The 15,697-nt window shown below is 42.7% G+C and overlaps 1 protein-coding gene across 1 annotated transcript in view; it reads right to left on the reverse strand.

Moving 5' to 3' along the window:
- Positions 1 to 15,697, reverse strand: part of CFAP46 (cilia and flagella associated protein 46) — a 94,432-nt gene that overhangs the window by 43,740 nt on the left and 34,995 nt on the right. The window contains exons 25-37 of the mRNA XM_075258482.1: positions 15,125 to 15,212; positions 13,387 to 13,546; positions 13,097 to 13,280; positions 10,805 to 10,958; positions 10,464 to 10,726; positions 9,795 to 9,911; positions 7,760 to 7,921; positions 6,764 to 6,912; positions 5,308 to 5,406; positions 3,846 to 3,942; positions 2,371 to 2,514; positions 1,317 to 1,517; positions 333 to 439 (exon numbers count right to left, since the gene is read on the reverse strand). Of these exons, the coding sequence (XP_075114583.1) occupies positions 333 to 439; positions 1,317 to 1,517; positions 2,371 to 2,514; positions 3,846 to 3,942; positions 5,308 to 5,406; positions 6,764 to 6,912; positions 7,760 to 7,921; positions 9,795 to 9,911; positions 10,464 to 10,726; positions 10,805 to 10,958; positions 13,097 to 13,280; positions 13,387 to 13,546; positions 15,125 to 15,212 (1,925 nt within the window). The remainder of the gene's footprint in view (positions 1 to 332; positions 440 to 1,316; positions 1,518 to 2,370; positions 2,515 to 3,845; positions 3,943 to 5,307; positions 5,407 to 6,763; positions 6,913 to 7,759; positions 7,922 to 9,794; positions 9,912 to 10,463; positions 10,727 to 10,804; positions 10,959 to 13,096; positions 13,281 to 13,386; positions 13,547 to 15,124; positions 15,213 to 15,697) is intronic.

The raw sequence follows: 15,697 nt of genomic DNA on the forward strand, positions 1-15,697 counted from the left end.
AGAGGTGGGACCCCCATTTATCAGACATTTACAGAGTATCCTGTAATTATGCCATAAATGTCTTTCATGGGAAACCCTCCTCTTTAAAAAGGATCACAGGATTTAGGTGATCTTGACACAAAGATGGCCGTGCGTCCCTGCGACATCTGAATGAGACGTGATACAGTAATGAGGCCCGGACCAATATACAGTGTGCATTGCTATCTGCTTCCAGGTCAGTACATTGTATAGTTTGGGAGTTGGAGGCAGTCAGCCAGCCCCCACACAGATCAGCTGTTCATCCACAATCAGATATTTATGGCATAATCCTGAAAAATTCCTTTAAGACCTACCTGGCATATAACTTGGCTATGAGACAGCCATATTCCGATTGCCTGTTTGTTTCTTTCTGCATCATGGTTTTAAAAACTTCGACAGTGGTTTCCAAGACTTTTAAGGCCTGGAAAAAAAAACACCATTAAAAAAAAATTGTGAATTTTTTCAGGTCTATTCTACAACTAAGAATGACTCAGGGCTGCAACAAAGTATTTACAGAGGTTCTCCATTGTATTAACCTTTAATTAAGGGTTCGGTCACACTTGCGCCCCTGTCCAGTGTTTGCCATTGCGCCAGGTTTCCATCCTCAGCCCCGGTGAAACTGGACAGGGGATGGAATCCAGGCAGTCAGCTTAAAACCCATTCAATTGAATGGGTTTGTAAAGGTGACTGCCAGTGTCCGTCTGCAGCCTCTGTGCAGGGAAACCATTTTTTTCGTCTGGACACCAAGTCGAACATGCAAAAACAAAACAAAAAAAACCTGTTTCCCCGCAGACAGGCCGCAGGTGGACACTGGTGGCCACCTTTGCAAACCCATTCAAGTGAATGGGTTTAAAAAGCTGACCACCGGGTTTCCATCCTCTGTTCAGTTTTGCCGGGGCTGAGGAGGGAAACCTGGCACAATGGCAAACACTGGACAGGGGTGCAAATGTGACCAAACCCTAAGGCTAGACTCACATCAAGATATTATAGTATAGAGCCTGTTTTGAAGAAAAAAAAATGCCCTGTCCCTATACTATGTTGTCCTTCCAGATAGACCGGAAGGATCATGTCTTACTGACAGAAGGGACTATAACATTGTGGGGTACAGTCTATGGGCAGATATGTTAACACTTTCTGTAACCCCATAGATTATAATGAGGGGGCATCTTGCGTATCTCCTACATTAAGTGTGTACACGTGCTTACAGTGACATTCTCAGAGCAGGATTGTTCCATTGTCACCCATAAGGTGCCCAATAATGTGAGAGGTCGCCTGGTGTCACCTCCTCCACATCTTACCTTCTTCTCTCCACCTTCCTTCTTTGCTCCTAGAATGGCGTCCGTGAGGGTCATTGTGGTTTTATAGCACAGCTCCGCGTCTCTTGGAAGATCTTTGACTTCCAGTAGTAAAGACTTTGCTTGCCCATAATTCTTCTCACTGACGGCCAACACCGATAACAGGTAGACACACTTTAGTAGGTAACGTTGATCACCAATGTCCTACAAGGAAGTAAAAACACAAGGAGTGTATGAAGAGGGGTCTTGGGAGTCAAAAGAAGATTATCATTTTACGGAGAAGGGACTTGCAAGGTGATTCTTAAATGTCTACAAACATCTGATTTTTCTTAAAGGGGTTTTCTAGGACTTACAAACAATCAAGGCCTATCTTTAGCTCCTGGTACTCCCACAAAGTATCAGCGGTGTTTCCGCATCACAGGCATGTAACCAGAGTCAGAGTTGTAGATTTAGGACCAACATTGACCGAAATCGAAAAAAGTCCCCTTCTCCATCTCCAAAATAAAATGATTAATTATATTATTTGATTATTGGACAGGTTTCCGTCCCCCAGTCTGCTTGAAAAATGCGGAGAGAAAAGTTCTGCGAGTAGGACTTTTCTTTCTGCATTTTTTGGGCAGAAACTGGCAGACCCCATTATCGTCTATAAGTTCCTAGAGTAACCACTTTATAAGCGGATTGCGTTTCTATTTTTCGGGTACCCAAGTGGACTCGAAGAACGGAAACCCCAACGCAGGTGTGAACCTAGTCTAAGCCTCAGTAGTGATGCCTATTTGTATGCGGAGGTCAATGCGCGGCTGCAGCGGCCATGTGCACACATAGCTTGTTAGGAAAAAAATGATGGGGGTGACTTGGCACTCCGGTATATTTCTTAAAACCCACCTATACGCAGGGGAATAATAATTCTTGGTTAGGTGCAAGATCCAGGACAGGACAGCAAGTACAAAGCAGTCACTATAGATTGGAGAGTCTAAAGGGTTAATCTGAATGATATGAAGAATTTATTATTTTTTAATTATTTGTAAAGCTTTTGGGAGGTTCAGTAATTCAGACTCACCTGAAGAGATTTATAAGCTTGTGTTAAAAGAACCCGAGCTGGCTGAAAAACCCCAAGATCTATGAGTATATCAGCCTTCTCCAGCCACAGATATGGAAGAGAAATCCCATTTAATCCCTTCCCATCTGCGTGTAAGCTCAGCATCTGAGGAGAGAAAACATCAGCACACCAGGTAACAGTCTAGGGATAAAGTGACAGATACAAGGCAAGTGTTTATACAAATGGAAAGGGATCTTTTGGAATTTCGGGGTCTTCACGGGTTACATTCCATAAACTGCACTTTCTTTATGTGTCCACCCTTAACTTAGCGCAAATACACTGCGGTTAAAAGTATACAGTAGTGAACTGTTCTTAGGATAGGTCATTAATATGTGATTGGTGGGGGTGGACATCTGGGACCCATGGATCAGATGGATGAAGCTGGGTCAGCGTTTGGGTTAGTGCTGTAGCCTCTTCGCTGAATAACCGAGCACAGTGCCAGACAGATCTTTGAGTTTGTGCTCGGTATTGCAGCTCAGCCCCATTCACTTGAACCATGTGATCAATGGACATAACAACATTGGCACAGGGAAGAGACAGCGAGTCTGTGCAGCCTCTTCAAATGGCTGATCAGCAGGGGTTCAGGTGTCAGACCCCCACTGATTACATATTAAAGGGGTTGTCCATGATCTGATGACTGATCCACACGATAGGTCATCAGTATCAGATCGATTGAGAGCGGACACCCAGACCCGACAGGATCATCTGTTTTGGGGGCTGAAATACATATACAAGGTATACGGCCAGAAGCAGCCCTGCTCCTATTCAAGTGAACAGGAGCAAGGGTGCAGTTCCAGGCGCTGCCACTACAGTGTATGGAGCTGCAGCTTTCAGTCCGTACAGTGTAGCGGTGGTGCCTGGAACAGCAGCCTCGCTCACATTCACTTGAATTGTGGATAAGTCATCAGTATCAATAACCTTTACATACCAGACGACTTCTTCAATAACCATTCTAAGTATAGGTCATTGATATATGTCCTGAAAAATGCAATCCACATCACAACCACTGGGTGGCCACACATACAGTATATCAGCTTGTGACACAAAATTGCGAAACAATATTGTCTTGATAAGCTAACCATATTGTTATAGACATATCTGGATGTGTCCAGCCAAGAAGGTAGATAAGAGAGGACATCTCTGTATTACAACCATGTATAATATCTGGCCAGTGCGCCTCAGCATCCATAAATATGTCTCGATCCACAACTGCCTTCTCCATTTGAAAGAAGTGTTATGGGACATATCGAAGAAGAAAAATTCTTGTCTAGACAACATCGATATGACGGTAAAAAGCAGAGATTGTTTTCCTTTAATCTCTCAATAAATTAAACACTTTTTGGTAAAACTTGGACTTGGTGGAGCAAAACTAAGAACCCTAGTGACAAACAACAAAATGGCCTTAAACTAAGCCTATCAGATATGAAGGTTCTTACCTTGTGACTGCTGCTCACTGAAGGGTTTTCTAGGTTTCCAGACAAATTCAGGTTCTCTTGTTTTTCATTTTTTAGCAAAGATATTTCTTGCTTACAGCTATAAGATATCATTCAGATACGCAAGTCAACAGGTAAAGAGTACGCAGAGTCATAGCTACATTTACCCATATCCAGCTCTAATAACGTTATACGAAATACCCTAAAATTACAGCTTACCTATACCCACCTCCTCCACACCCTCCGACAACTCGTATGGATTTAGCATCAGTTTTGCTGGACTCTGCATTGCTGTATTTTGCACCAAACACTGAACAATATTTAAGTCTAACCCTTCTGCATAGTCCACTCCTACCCCCTGAAGTCACGTTTTATAAATTTGGTTCACATCAGCTCAGCTTATTAACATGGAAAGGTTTATCCATTGATGACTTATCCTTATGATTGATCAAGAACTGAAGAAGATTGTGGGATCGGCAAGCACTGCGGCCTCCTCATAGAAAACCAAGCTGAGCAGCGCACATTGTACAAGCGGCTGAGCGTGGTATGGAGGTTCAGCCCATTCACTTGAATAGGACTGAGCTGTGAACGGACCATGTGGCCAATGATAGTGACATCTTATGGCCTGTGAAGAAGCAGCGGTGAAGAGGATGTGTCGCTATCTCTTCCTACAAGTGTTTCGGGTTTCAGACTTGACTGATCTTCAATGGATGACCTATTCTAAGGATAGAGCATCAACAGATAAAGCCCAAAAGGGGTTGCCCAAGTTTTAATCCACTGTATAAGGAATAACATGTTGATCACTGGAATCCCCAAGAGAATGGGGTCTTGTTTTCCTATCTGAATGGAGAACTACTGCATTCACTGTCTATGGGACCTCTGAAGATACGCTGTAATCTGCTACCTATCTGTGACAGTATACATACTCATCGGGATCCCCATTCTCATGAATAGTGGATAACATGCTCATCAGTGTGGGCCCGACCACTGGGACCCCCACCAATGAGCATGTTACCCACTATCCTGTGTATAGGGAACAACATTAAAACTCCGACCAACCCTTTTAACTTAGACCACCTTTAAGAAGTGGGTGAGAAAGTTGGGTTGTGTGGTATCCAAATGTAAAAAGTTGCAAACTTTCATGGACGCAAGTCCAAAAATTTGAAACAACTATTGTCAGAATTCCAGGACTACAGGGCTAAATAGATTCTCCCTCCCTATATCCTCTTCCTAAAAGCATCCTAAAGATTCCTCAAAGCGAAACGCCCTCCGAAGAGGACAGCGGCAGCTTCTGTAATGTCTGCAGCTTTACACTGCGGGGAAATGTGAGGAGCAAAAAAACAGAATTAGCGGCACTTCCTGTGCGTGTGATGTTTTTCTGTAAGCCGCGTACCCTGACTAATGAACGCATTAAGGATTTTATGTCACATCGAAAACAAGAAAAACAACTAAATAGACAATTTACCTTATCTGCTCGGATTCACTAATGAACACATTGCCAGCTGCTCTCTGGTGATAAGTGACAGCCTGGTACAGCTTTAACTTCGTACAGACTTGAGAAATCCTATTTAAAAGGGGGGAAAAAAAGTCCATAAATTATTTCTTTTAACATGATACATACCAAGCCTATACTGTATGCCGATAATATTATTAGACTGCATAATAAGAACGACAAGAAACAAGCTTGGAAATGGTCAGGGATCGGCCAATAGAAGCTTTCTTCTGCTTGTTTTCAGATATATTGTATAGAAGGTAATGATAGCAGGGAGCCAGGCCACTACCACAGTCTGAAGCAGAGTCTTATTTTAATAATATTTAGGTCTATATTACTTCATGTTTTGAGACAGTGTGACTTTTTTGAGAGTTATATCCTTAGGACAGGTCATCAATATCTGCTTGGTGAAGGTCCGGCAGAATTTGGGTAAGCACTACAACATCTTCACTAAGTACCAAACACAGTGCTGTAGATTGCATAAGGGCTGAGCTTTTTTTATGTGAATTTATTTTCCTAATTATGATTTACCAATATTTTTTTTATATAATAATAATAATAATAATTTTGTTTACTATTACTTTACAGCATACGAATGCCATAGGAATTTCGGGGAGTCACAATTTTTTTTTAAACTACTAAAAACCAGACACTTTAATTTTTAGCTAAGTTGGTTTTATTTTACTATTGTAGATTTTTTTATTTTTATTTGTTGTGATTTTGACTATGTGGGCTCTGCAGAACTATCCATTACAGCAGCCAGATGGATATATATAAAAATAGTTTCTGGTGATAGCTCAATCAATCAATTCTATGCGAGTATGTTGTGGGCATGCTCTGTGACCTGTGCTTTGTAAGCTTTGTGAATTGTCGATCCTGTGATCTCAATGTTAAAGTTGTCACTGCCATTGTATTCTTGTCTTTGGTGATAGTAAAGAGGACTACTGAGAAGTGATCTCTAGTAATCAGGAGGCCTCGGATTACTATGTGCAAACCAGAAGATTTTAAGAGTTGCGGTGACGGTGCCTGGCTACTATACAGGGCACGGAGCCACATAGTACTCTGTGGCCTCCTTACAGATTACCTGTGATCGTCCTCCATTACTCGGATATTGATGGCCGATCCCAAGGATAGACCACAGATAAAAATTCCTGGACACCACTTTGGAGCACATTTTCAGAATGGAGCATTTTAACCATTTGTCATGTATATACTGCTGTGTATTTACGGTAATACTCCCTGTACTGGTGACTTACATTTTAATCCTCACTTGCACATCCTCTGTTTTTGGCCATTCTGATTGTATATAATATATATATGTGGCTTATATTACAGTATATTATCAGTAATGCCAGCCATTTTCTTATGAGCGGCTATACCGGGTGCAGCTGCTACACTACGTATAGAAGTGCATATGGCCTGTACTAACCTCAGGTGATAGAGATCGGAGAGGCTTTTACTTTGCACAACGTCATGAGCAATCACTTCCGCAAGCTGGAGAACAGGGAGGCCGAGGTGAGGGGATGAGATGCTCTGCAGCTCCTTTACTAGCAGATCCAAGAAGTAGAGACTGTAAGTCTGTAAAATAAGACACAATACAATTTATCATTAAGTCTTACTGAGTAACAGCTTATACTATCTTTTTATTAAATACATATGGATCTGGACCCCACAGTCCTTCATCGTCATTCCCCACACAAACCAGTATGCAAGAATAAAGGCAAGTGTGAACTATGGACATGTCCATGGGTAGCGTAACATAAAGGGCTTTAGAGAATAATCTATAGACTATAGTATCATCCAGGGAATAATAAAGCTTACCAATACATTCCTGCACCGGATAAGCTTTATTACTATTATACACATCGGTCCCCCAGAGCCCCCTTTATTACCTTTGTGGAGGGCAAGGAATTTGCAGAACGCATAGTTTTGGTCTGTAGATGGAATTATTCTTGTGTTAAAGTAAAGTCAGGAGAGAAATGTCACTTATACATCCCCAGGCATAGAATAATGTCTGAATTCCATAAGAATCTGACCAAGTCAGAAATAAGGCATATGGAACTTTACTGATACAGATTAGAGATGAGCGAGTACTGTTCGGTACTTCCGTTTTAACGGCGGCTGGCCGCTTAACCCCCCGCGTGCCGGCTACGTCCATTCATTTCTATGCGAGCGTGCTGTTCGGATAGGCTGATCCGAACAGTACTCGATCATCTCTAATACAGATAATTGATGACTATTGCCTAAGGAAAGAGCCCGAAATCTTAAAGGGGTTGTCCAGCTTCAGTAAATAAATGTTATCGTCTGTATAATGAAAAGTTGTACAATTTTCCAATATACTTTAGATTCTGTAGACCAGCGTTGCCCAACCTTTTCAGACTCAGTGAATGTAGGAAGTGAAGACTGCTCAAAACTTCTGACTTACTGGTTTTACAATAGTGCTCCTGTTTAACATTTGGCAGGATGTATCTTGTCTAAAGGCTTCTCTGACTTCATCGGGACAGTCAAAGCCAGCCCAGTCCTCTGCAGTAGAAGGTAAGGTGTCTAGGGCCACTTTTTTCCTGGGTTTTTCCTTGATCACAACAGACTGTATTAAAATAAAAAAATACAATATAAATATATACATTTATTGCACATAATAAATACGCCTTGCTGTAAACACGTACTTACAAAATAAACATCCTCACCAGCAACCTCTCAAGTCAGATCCCACATTCTAATCCTATAACCTACCAAAACTGGAGCCTCTAGCTCAGGGGTAGGGAACCTTTGGCTCTCCAGCTGCTGTGAAACTACAACTCCCAGCATGCTCCAGTCACTTCCATGGGAGTTCCCAGAACAGCAGAGCCAGTATGCATGCTGGGAGTTGTAGTTTTGCAACAGCTGGAGAGCCGTACGTTCCTTACCCCTGCTCTAGCTCCTCCATCCTGTACCTAACAAGCCATTCACCTAGCTCATTAGTCATGGCTCCTGAATTTACTCTGCAACCAAAGGCAGGTCTTGCATCCTTTTCCTTGACCTATCAGTTTCAGGCCACAAAAGTCTATCAAAGTCTGAGAATTTGCCCTCCAGTTAGAGCCTTCGCCTTACTCCGCCATTCATCAAAGCCAAGTCCTGTGTCCTTCTCCTATTCTTAGATTCTTACTGATCCCATTGCATAGCCATGAAAATCAGGGCCTTTGTTGTACAATGTAGCCTAAGACTAGAGGCCGTATCCACCGTTCTGTTTTACCATTTAGAGCTTGTATCCTGTATCTTCTGCGACCACCACTCAGTCTGTCATTGCGGTAACTGCATGCAGAAGATGCCACGCCCCAATGACTATTTGATTCTGCAAGTTCTCAGTCTTACTTACATAATCACATGGTCACTGGGCACTGTGTGGTGGTGGGGCTTTGGCCATGTATGGTTGCCATACTGTCTGGCCTACTGACAGTTTCTATGGCTTTTACAGCAAGTTATCAGATACAAGAGAAACTTTACTACGGTATATCGGCAGCAGATATCAAGGTGAAATATAAAGGTGTTCATCATGACTTTGTTTAGTGCTATACTTTTGTGTACCCTTCTTGTAGGTTTCTCTTAGAACAATATGGACTAGGATATGGACTATGATGTAGGAAAGCTTAGGCGTGATACTGGGGTTATGCTAGCGCTGGCTTTTTGTTATTCGGGTCCATCAGGGGACCTGAACAACAGTTACACATAAACCCTGATGAACCCATTGACTATAATGGGGTCCATCAGGTGTCCGTAGGTTTAAAGGAATTCTATCATTAAAATGCAATTTTTTCTCACTAGCACGTAGGAATAGCCTTAAGAAAGGCTATTCTTCTCCTACCTTTAGAAGTCTTCTCCGCCCCACCGTTCGGTAGAAATCCCAGTTTTCGTCGTTAAGCAAATGAGTTCTCTCGCAGCACTGGAGGAATCCCCAATGCTGCGAGAGAACTCTGCAGCGCCGCCTCCATCTTCTTCAGGAACAGGGTCTTCACATGTCTTCTTCCGGGGGTTGGCTTCAAACTTCTGGGCCTACGGCAAAGCCGACTGCGCATGCGGCTTTGCCCTAGGCCCAGAAGTTTGAAGCCAACCCCCGGAAGAAGACATGTGAAGACCCTGTTCCTGAAGAAGATGGAGTCAGCGCTGGAGAGTTCTCTGGCTGCATTGGGGACGCCTCCAGTGCTGTTTGAGCGCTGGGGCCCACCCCAGTGCTGAGGATTTTTAGCCAAATGGTGGCCCAGAGAATACATCTAAAGGTAGGAGAAGAATACCCTTTCTTAAGGCTATTCCTCCGTGATAGGCAGAAAAAAAAATTGAGTTTAAATGATAGGTTCACATTAAATATTTATTCAATATACACGCCATAAAACAATAAAGTCGCACTGGCTCAGTTATTGTTCTATATACGTTTTAAATGACTATCTTTGCCATTATGCGCCATGTCCATGTCTGAGAGTCATTACCTCACTTGTGTCCTTCTTTCCCTTCTCCTTCCGACTTGAGGCAGATTGAGGGTTTTGAGGAGGCGCGGGTTTTTTTTGTAATGATTTAATAAAGTTGCCAGCCGCAGGCAATGACACCTGTTGCGAAAAGACAAGTCAGATCTCCATGCAAATAATGAATAAGGGCAGCCTACATTATTGATACGGCTGCCAATTTACAATGCTATTTCAATAACAGTTTCCATACAAAGAGCTGTGACTCTCACCCCTCTCCATATATTATAAAGGTGCAATATCTTTCGTTTCACCGGTAGCAAATTCATTAACATGGTGTATGTTCACTCCTGCCTGCAAATTTGTTTTTACCAGGGTGTCTGAAATCTAGACACCAGCATCGCATTGTGTATACCAAAATAAAATGTGACAGTATATAACAGCACTGTTTTCCCGATGCCTCAATAATATCGTAAGTACTGCGTATGAGTTGTCATCCTGCCAAATGTCATCTACTATATCTGCACGCACCATGGGTGTAATATCACATGGACCATAAGTAGCCACGGGCAAATTGTTTGCCTACAAATGGGGATCATGGGTAGGACTGAGAGTGATTCAGTAAGCAGATCAATGGTCGTGTCACCTGTTTGGAGAGGACACACATGAGATGCTTCACATACAATATAACCATACCTGCCAGATCCGCATGACACATGAATATGCCATCAGACAGTGCTGCTCATGTGACCCGTGACCACCGATCACAGCCAATAACAGATAAGCTCGTGCCAAGGCCTCCAGCTGTCTCACGTTCCTTAGGTCTTCCAATGAGCAGCTCGCAGCACTCTCCCCAATCCCGTTCTTGCCGCTGTCTACATTTACATCTTCATCTTTTCCTGGCTCCTTATTCTGAAATGACTTCTTCTTAGACTTTGGTTTACTCTTGTGATTCTTCCCTGTTTAAACACATAAAACAATAAAAAGTTTACATGATGTGAGTACAGCTCAGAAGGTAAAGTAAGAAGGACACTCACCGTCCTCCGAACTACTTGTGAACTTCATATGGAGTAATATATCCACGGCCCAGTCCAGCAGGGTGACGGCGGCGCTTACAGGAAACTGCTGGCAGTACAACCACTCCGACAGCTCCAGTAAGTACTCCACCTTCTGCCAGTCATGTTCTGGTTTCTAGGAAGAACACGCTTATATACATTTACTTAATAAGCTTAAAGGGATTCTATCATTAAAATACAATTTTTTCTGCCTACCACGTCTGAATAGCCTTAAGAAAGGTTATTCTTCTCCTACCTTTAAATGTCTTCTCCGCACCGCCGTTCGGTAGAAATCCCAGTTTTCGTTGGTATGCAAGAAGTTTGAAGCCACTGCCGGAAGACGACGCAGGGAGAGGCCATTCCTGAAGAAGATGGAGGCAGCACTGGAGACTTCTCTTGCAGCATTGGGGACGCCCCCATTACTGTTTGAGTGCTGGGGCCCGCCCCCAGTGCTGTGAGACAACTCATTTACATAACAACGAAAATCGGGATTTCTACCGAACGGCGGCGTGGAGAAGACATCTAAAGGTAGGAGAAGAATAGCATTTCTTAAGGCTATTCCAACGCGGTACCCAGAAAAAATTGCATTTTAATGATAGAATCCCTTTAAAAACATGACATAGTTGTAATTTCTGAGGCCATGAAAATACAGGTGAAACATGCACTGTCAGCACACAACTTCATACGACTGAAAGGTAAGGGTATGTTCACACTTCCTCAGATTCCTCTTCATTTCCCTCCCTCTGGCTCCGCATCGTTTTCCATCTCTGATTAGCCCCCCCAAAATGGGCCTATTCAGCGGGGTGTCTTGTGCTGCGGAATACACGGCAATATTGAGTTGGATGCTTATCTTTTCCTTGGGCAGATTTTGATGCTCTGCATACCCTTAAAGAGAACCTTTTATGTCCTCAGAGATGGGTGACATTATATACCACTAGAAATGGTGATACGTGCCCTGGTGCCGGAGATATGAGTGATGGTAGTTTCAGTACTGATATCCCTTCACTGTCATAAAGTTGGGCCTTACAATGTCATCGCTGGACTGTGATGAACACCCAGAACCCACATTGTCCCCATTCAACAATGACCCATTGTGATGTTACAGAACCATTGTGACAACGATCAATACCACCTCTGCTGTCTACATTAATGCAAAATGTGACATTACCATATTCATTTTCCATAGACTGTGATATCATTGTGTATATTGTCACTGCAATATGTTTTATTTCTCTCTCTGCTCTGGATGTTGGGAGTTGCGGCCAGTTATTCTCGTCACAGCAGCGACTTACTGGGAATAATCATTTAACTGTTGTGTGACATCCCAGATTTTATTATTAGCACAGGGGGCTCGAGCAGGTCAATGTGATTGCATCGTTTTACGGTTCACTTTCAATATTAAAGTGCTGACGGTCATTCATTTTTGACTTGATTGTCCAACAATAAAGCTATTAGGCAGGCAAGCCTGAAGAATGCATTTACTAGCGAAGATAAGAGTGACATCTATAGGCTGGTAGTAGGTATAGCACTTACAGGGAAGATTTACCAACAAACAAGTGACGGACTACTGAGGCATATCAGGAGAGGTCACTGATGGACACCTGTGCTTGTGACAACCATGATCCTTAAAAAGAAGAGATTTCTGAGTCTATAATTCTAATTCTCCCATGCAGCTAAGTCCCATGTTGTACTGTGAAGACCTGTGAGTCTTAAAGTGGTTTTCCGTCCCGTAATTGATGTTTGATACTGATGACTTATGCACAGGATCAGCATCTGATCTGTGGAGGTCCCACACCTGGACCCTGCGCAGATCAGCTGTTCCTGTAGCCTCTAGGTACCAGAAGCTGCTACAGTAGACAGTAGATCAAGTAATAGGAGCTGAGATGCTGCAGTTCCCCAGCGCCACCAGTATACAGTGGACGGCACAACATCTTTGCTTCTAATAACTTGAATATGCCCAGACTGGACCCCCACAGATCAGATACTGATGACCTATCCTTCATCGTAGTATTCAGTATGAAATGCACATAAGGGGTCGGAAAATCCATTAAAGGCAAAGAAGCAAGGCCCATGGATGAACACCTGAGCAGGCCGATGCCCTGGGTAGGGTTATGGCGGCTTACACCACAAGGTAAGGTTTCTCTAACCATTATAATAAACATATTGGTGGAGGGTTCCTCATATGATGAGCACAGGCAAAATAAGAAAACGATTATTATTAGGATAATATTTCACATTTAGGTCATGTACGATATGATGAGCTACTACACAGACCTGCAAGACATCGACTACGTTCATGTAACAGGCCAGTCGGTCGCGGCTGTTCTTGCAAGTAAGAGCCACCTGATGCCAAATGTACGACACATAGTCTTCACTTTCATTCTTAAACTTCTGAATGTCCATGAAGAAGTTCTGACCTAGACGCGCCTTCACCAGAACACGATGTTTAAAAAGAATGCTGCAAAGGAGAAACGCAGCACTAGCTAAAGGTAACGCACGCAACAAAAACACCGCTCTGAACAGTCTGTGTGTACTGGCCCTTTAAGATCACAGAAGAGACTTACAGTCTGTGTCTTGTACGTGGCAGAACGCCGATGGCTTCATCCAGGACCTTCAGGCCCGACTGCCAGTCATTCTTATCTGCATAAATGTTGAACAGCAACTCATAAAGTTCGGCTTTCAGACTGAGCTCCTCGTCATATCCATCCGATTCCCTGGAAGAAGCTGCAATGACAGCAGAGTCATGGTATCAGTCACAGCAATAACAAGAAGGCCTGAACATAAGAACTTTAGTCTTCGGGTCAGTGTGATTCCAGCAATGCACAAATTATTTAAAAAAATAAAAAAAATAAATAAATAGAAAAACAACAACATTTAATATCTTTTAATAATCTTCAAACACTGATATCCATTATTTATGTTTATTTTTCCTTATTTTATATGTACAATTGAGAGAGGGAATGATTTGGACAGATGAATTTTTTTTTTTACTTATTTTTACATTTAGTTCAGGGGTTTGAAGATTCATCAGTCATACATTATATTACAATACTTCTATATTGACAATTCACCAATGGAAAGGAGAACTGAAAGCATGGCAGGGGTCTGGCAGCCTTCTATAGGTTCCAGGCTGCCATTACAATCGCTGTTACTCTGCTCCCTCCCCTTTGTACAATCTCGCACTCGTCATGCGTGGTAGGAGTCCTTTGTATAACATAACATACTGTTACAACACACATCAGCCCTCCTGGCTTTGGTGCTCAAAACCACAAAAACTGCATCAAAAACTTAGTAAACTTAACCTATAGGGGGTGCTGTGTGCTGCAGTTTAGTTTGATGACAATCCAAACGACAACTCTTACAGCTCCCAAACTACCCAGCTTTCCCAAACTTCTGCTATAACTGCATAACTAGGCAGATTTCCAATGACGACTGGTATATGTATACAGGACTGCAGAATCAGCAGACCAAAGCCCTGACCCGGACTCCTATTTTCCACAGCCCATCTTCATAAATGACTGACAGCCAGGGTCAAACAGAAGCAGTAAAGATCCTGTAACTTATTAAAAAGCCAATGAGTGTAAATATGTAACAATCTGTGTATCTAAGTAATTCAACAATATTGATAGCTGTGTCATATAATATGTAATGATAGTTTTCTTTTTAAAGGGATTATCTGGGACTGGAATATTGAGATTCATTTCCTCCTGAAGCAGATATCATGACCTCTAACACGGGTATTAGGCGTCACGTACACGACTGTGTGTAATGCGCGGTCTGCACAATACGGCTCAGTGCTCAGTTTTTGCTGACTGCGTATACTCATCATTGATGCCGTATGTCTGCAAAACCAGTCAGTATTTAATGAATGTGTCACCTGTATCTGCGGATCCGCCAAATAAAAACCTGAAACCTGGGTGGCTAGGTAACTGTTCTGCAAATACAGACGTCACACGGATAACATCTATGTGAAGTCCGTTGTCTTCTGTGTCCCATAGACTTCTATGGGCTAGTGTGTGCGTGGGATAGGACACGCTCTGAGTTTTGTGGCCCGCACATAGACCTGTGGAAAACATGGTAGTGTGCATGGGCCCATTGGAATTAATGAGTCAGCGTGCTATCCAGGTTTTAGGGTTAAGTGTTCTTTAGATCAGGGTTCAACACCCGTACATAAGAAAAGCGATCACTAATAGAAGTTTCACATAAGAATTGGTTCTATGTAATAGGTTATCTAAGGAGGCTTCATAAAATTCTACATAGACCCACTGTACAATGTCTGACAGACAGTAATTTATGGCTTACTTTGGAGATTTTCCGGGTCGTGAACTGTGCGGCTCTGAACATCCATAGAAGGCCACAGGTGAAATAACGTGGTATCATGTTCGGACCTCTGGCAAAGACAGATATATTAATGCGCTAAACTTTCGGGCATCCCATAGGTATAGCTGCGGGGTAATCCTCTCATTATCTCTTATCTGAGATTATTCCAGAACAGAACCATGATTAATCATACAGAGAACAGATGACAGGACTGTGGAGGTGTGAACAACGCTCAACTCCCACCAGGTCTGTTCTACTCTTTATTTAATGCAGGTTTCTCATTATCATCTCACTAATGTAAGAATAGGTTCTGTGCTATTACATTACATTGCAGAATCATTTATCACCATTGTTATAAAGCACTGGACACATCCAGGCAGCAGAGTATACGGCTTTGTTATAGCTACAGCCTGCCGAGGACCTCTGGGGTGGCTGTAACCCTGTCACGGATACACGCATGAGAAATCATAAATGAAAGGAGTTCTCTCATGAACCTAACATGTGTATATATTAGGACTGGAGCCGGCACCTCTGCATTAGCGCTGTCAGGTCCCG

This window comes from Leptodactylus fuscus, chromosome 10 (genome assembly GCF_031893055.1).
Source record: "Leptodactylus fuscus isolate aLepFus1 chromosome 10, aLepFus1.hap2, whole genome shotgun sequence".
Classification (NCBI taxonomy): domain Eukaryota; kingdom Metazoa; phylum Chordata; class Amphibia; order Anura; family Leptodactylidae; genus Leptodactylus; species Leptodactylus fuscus.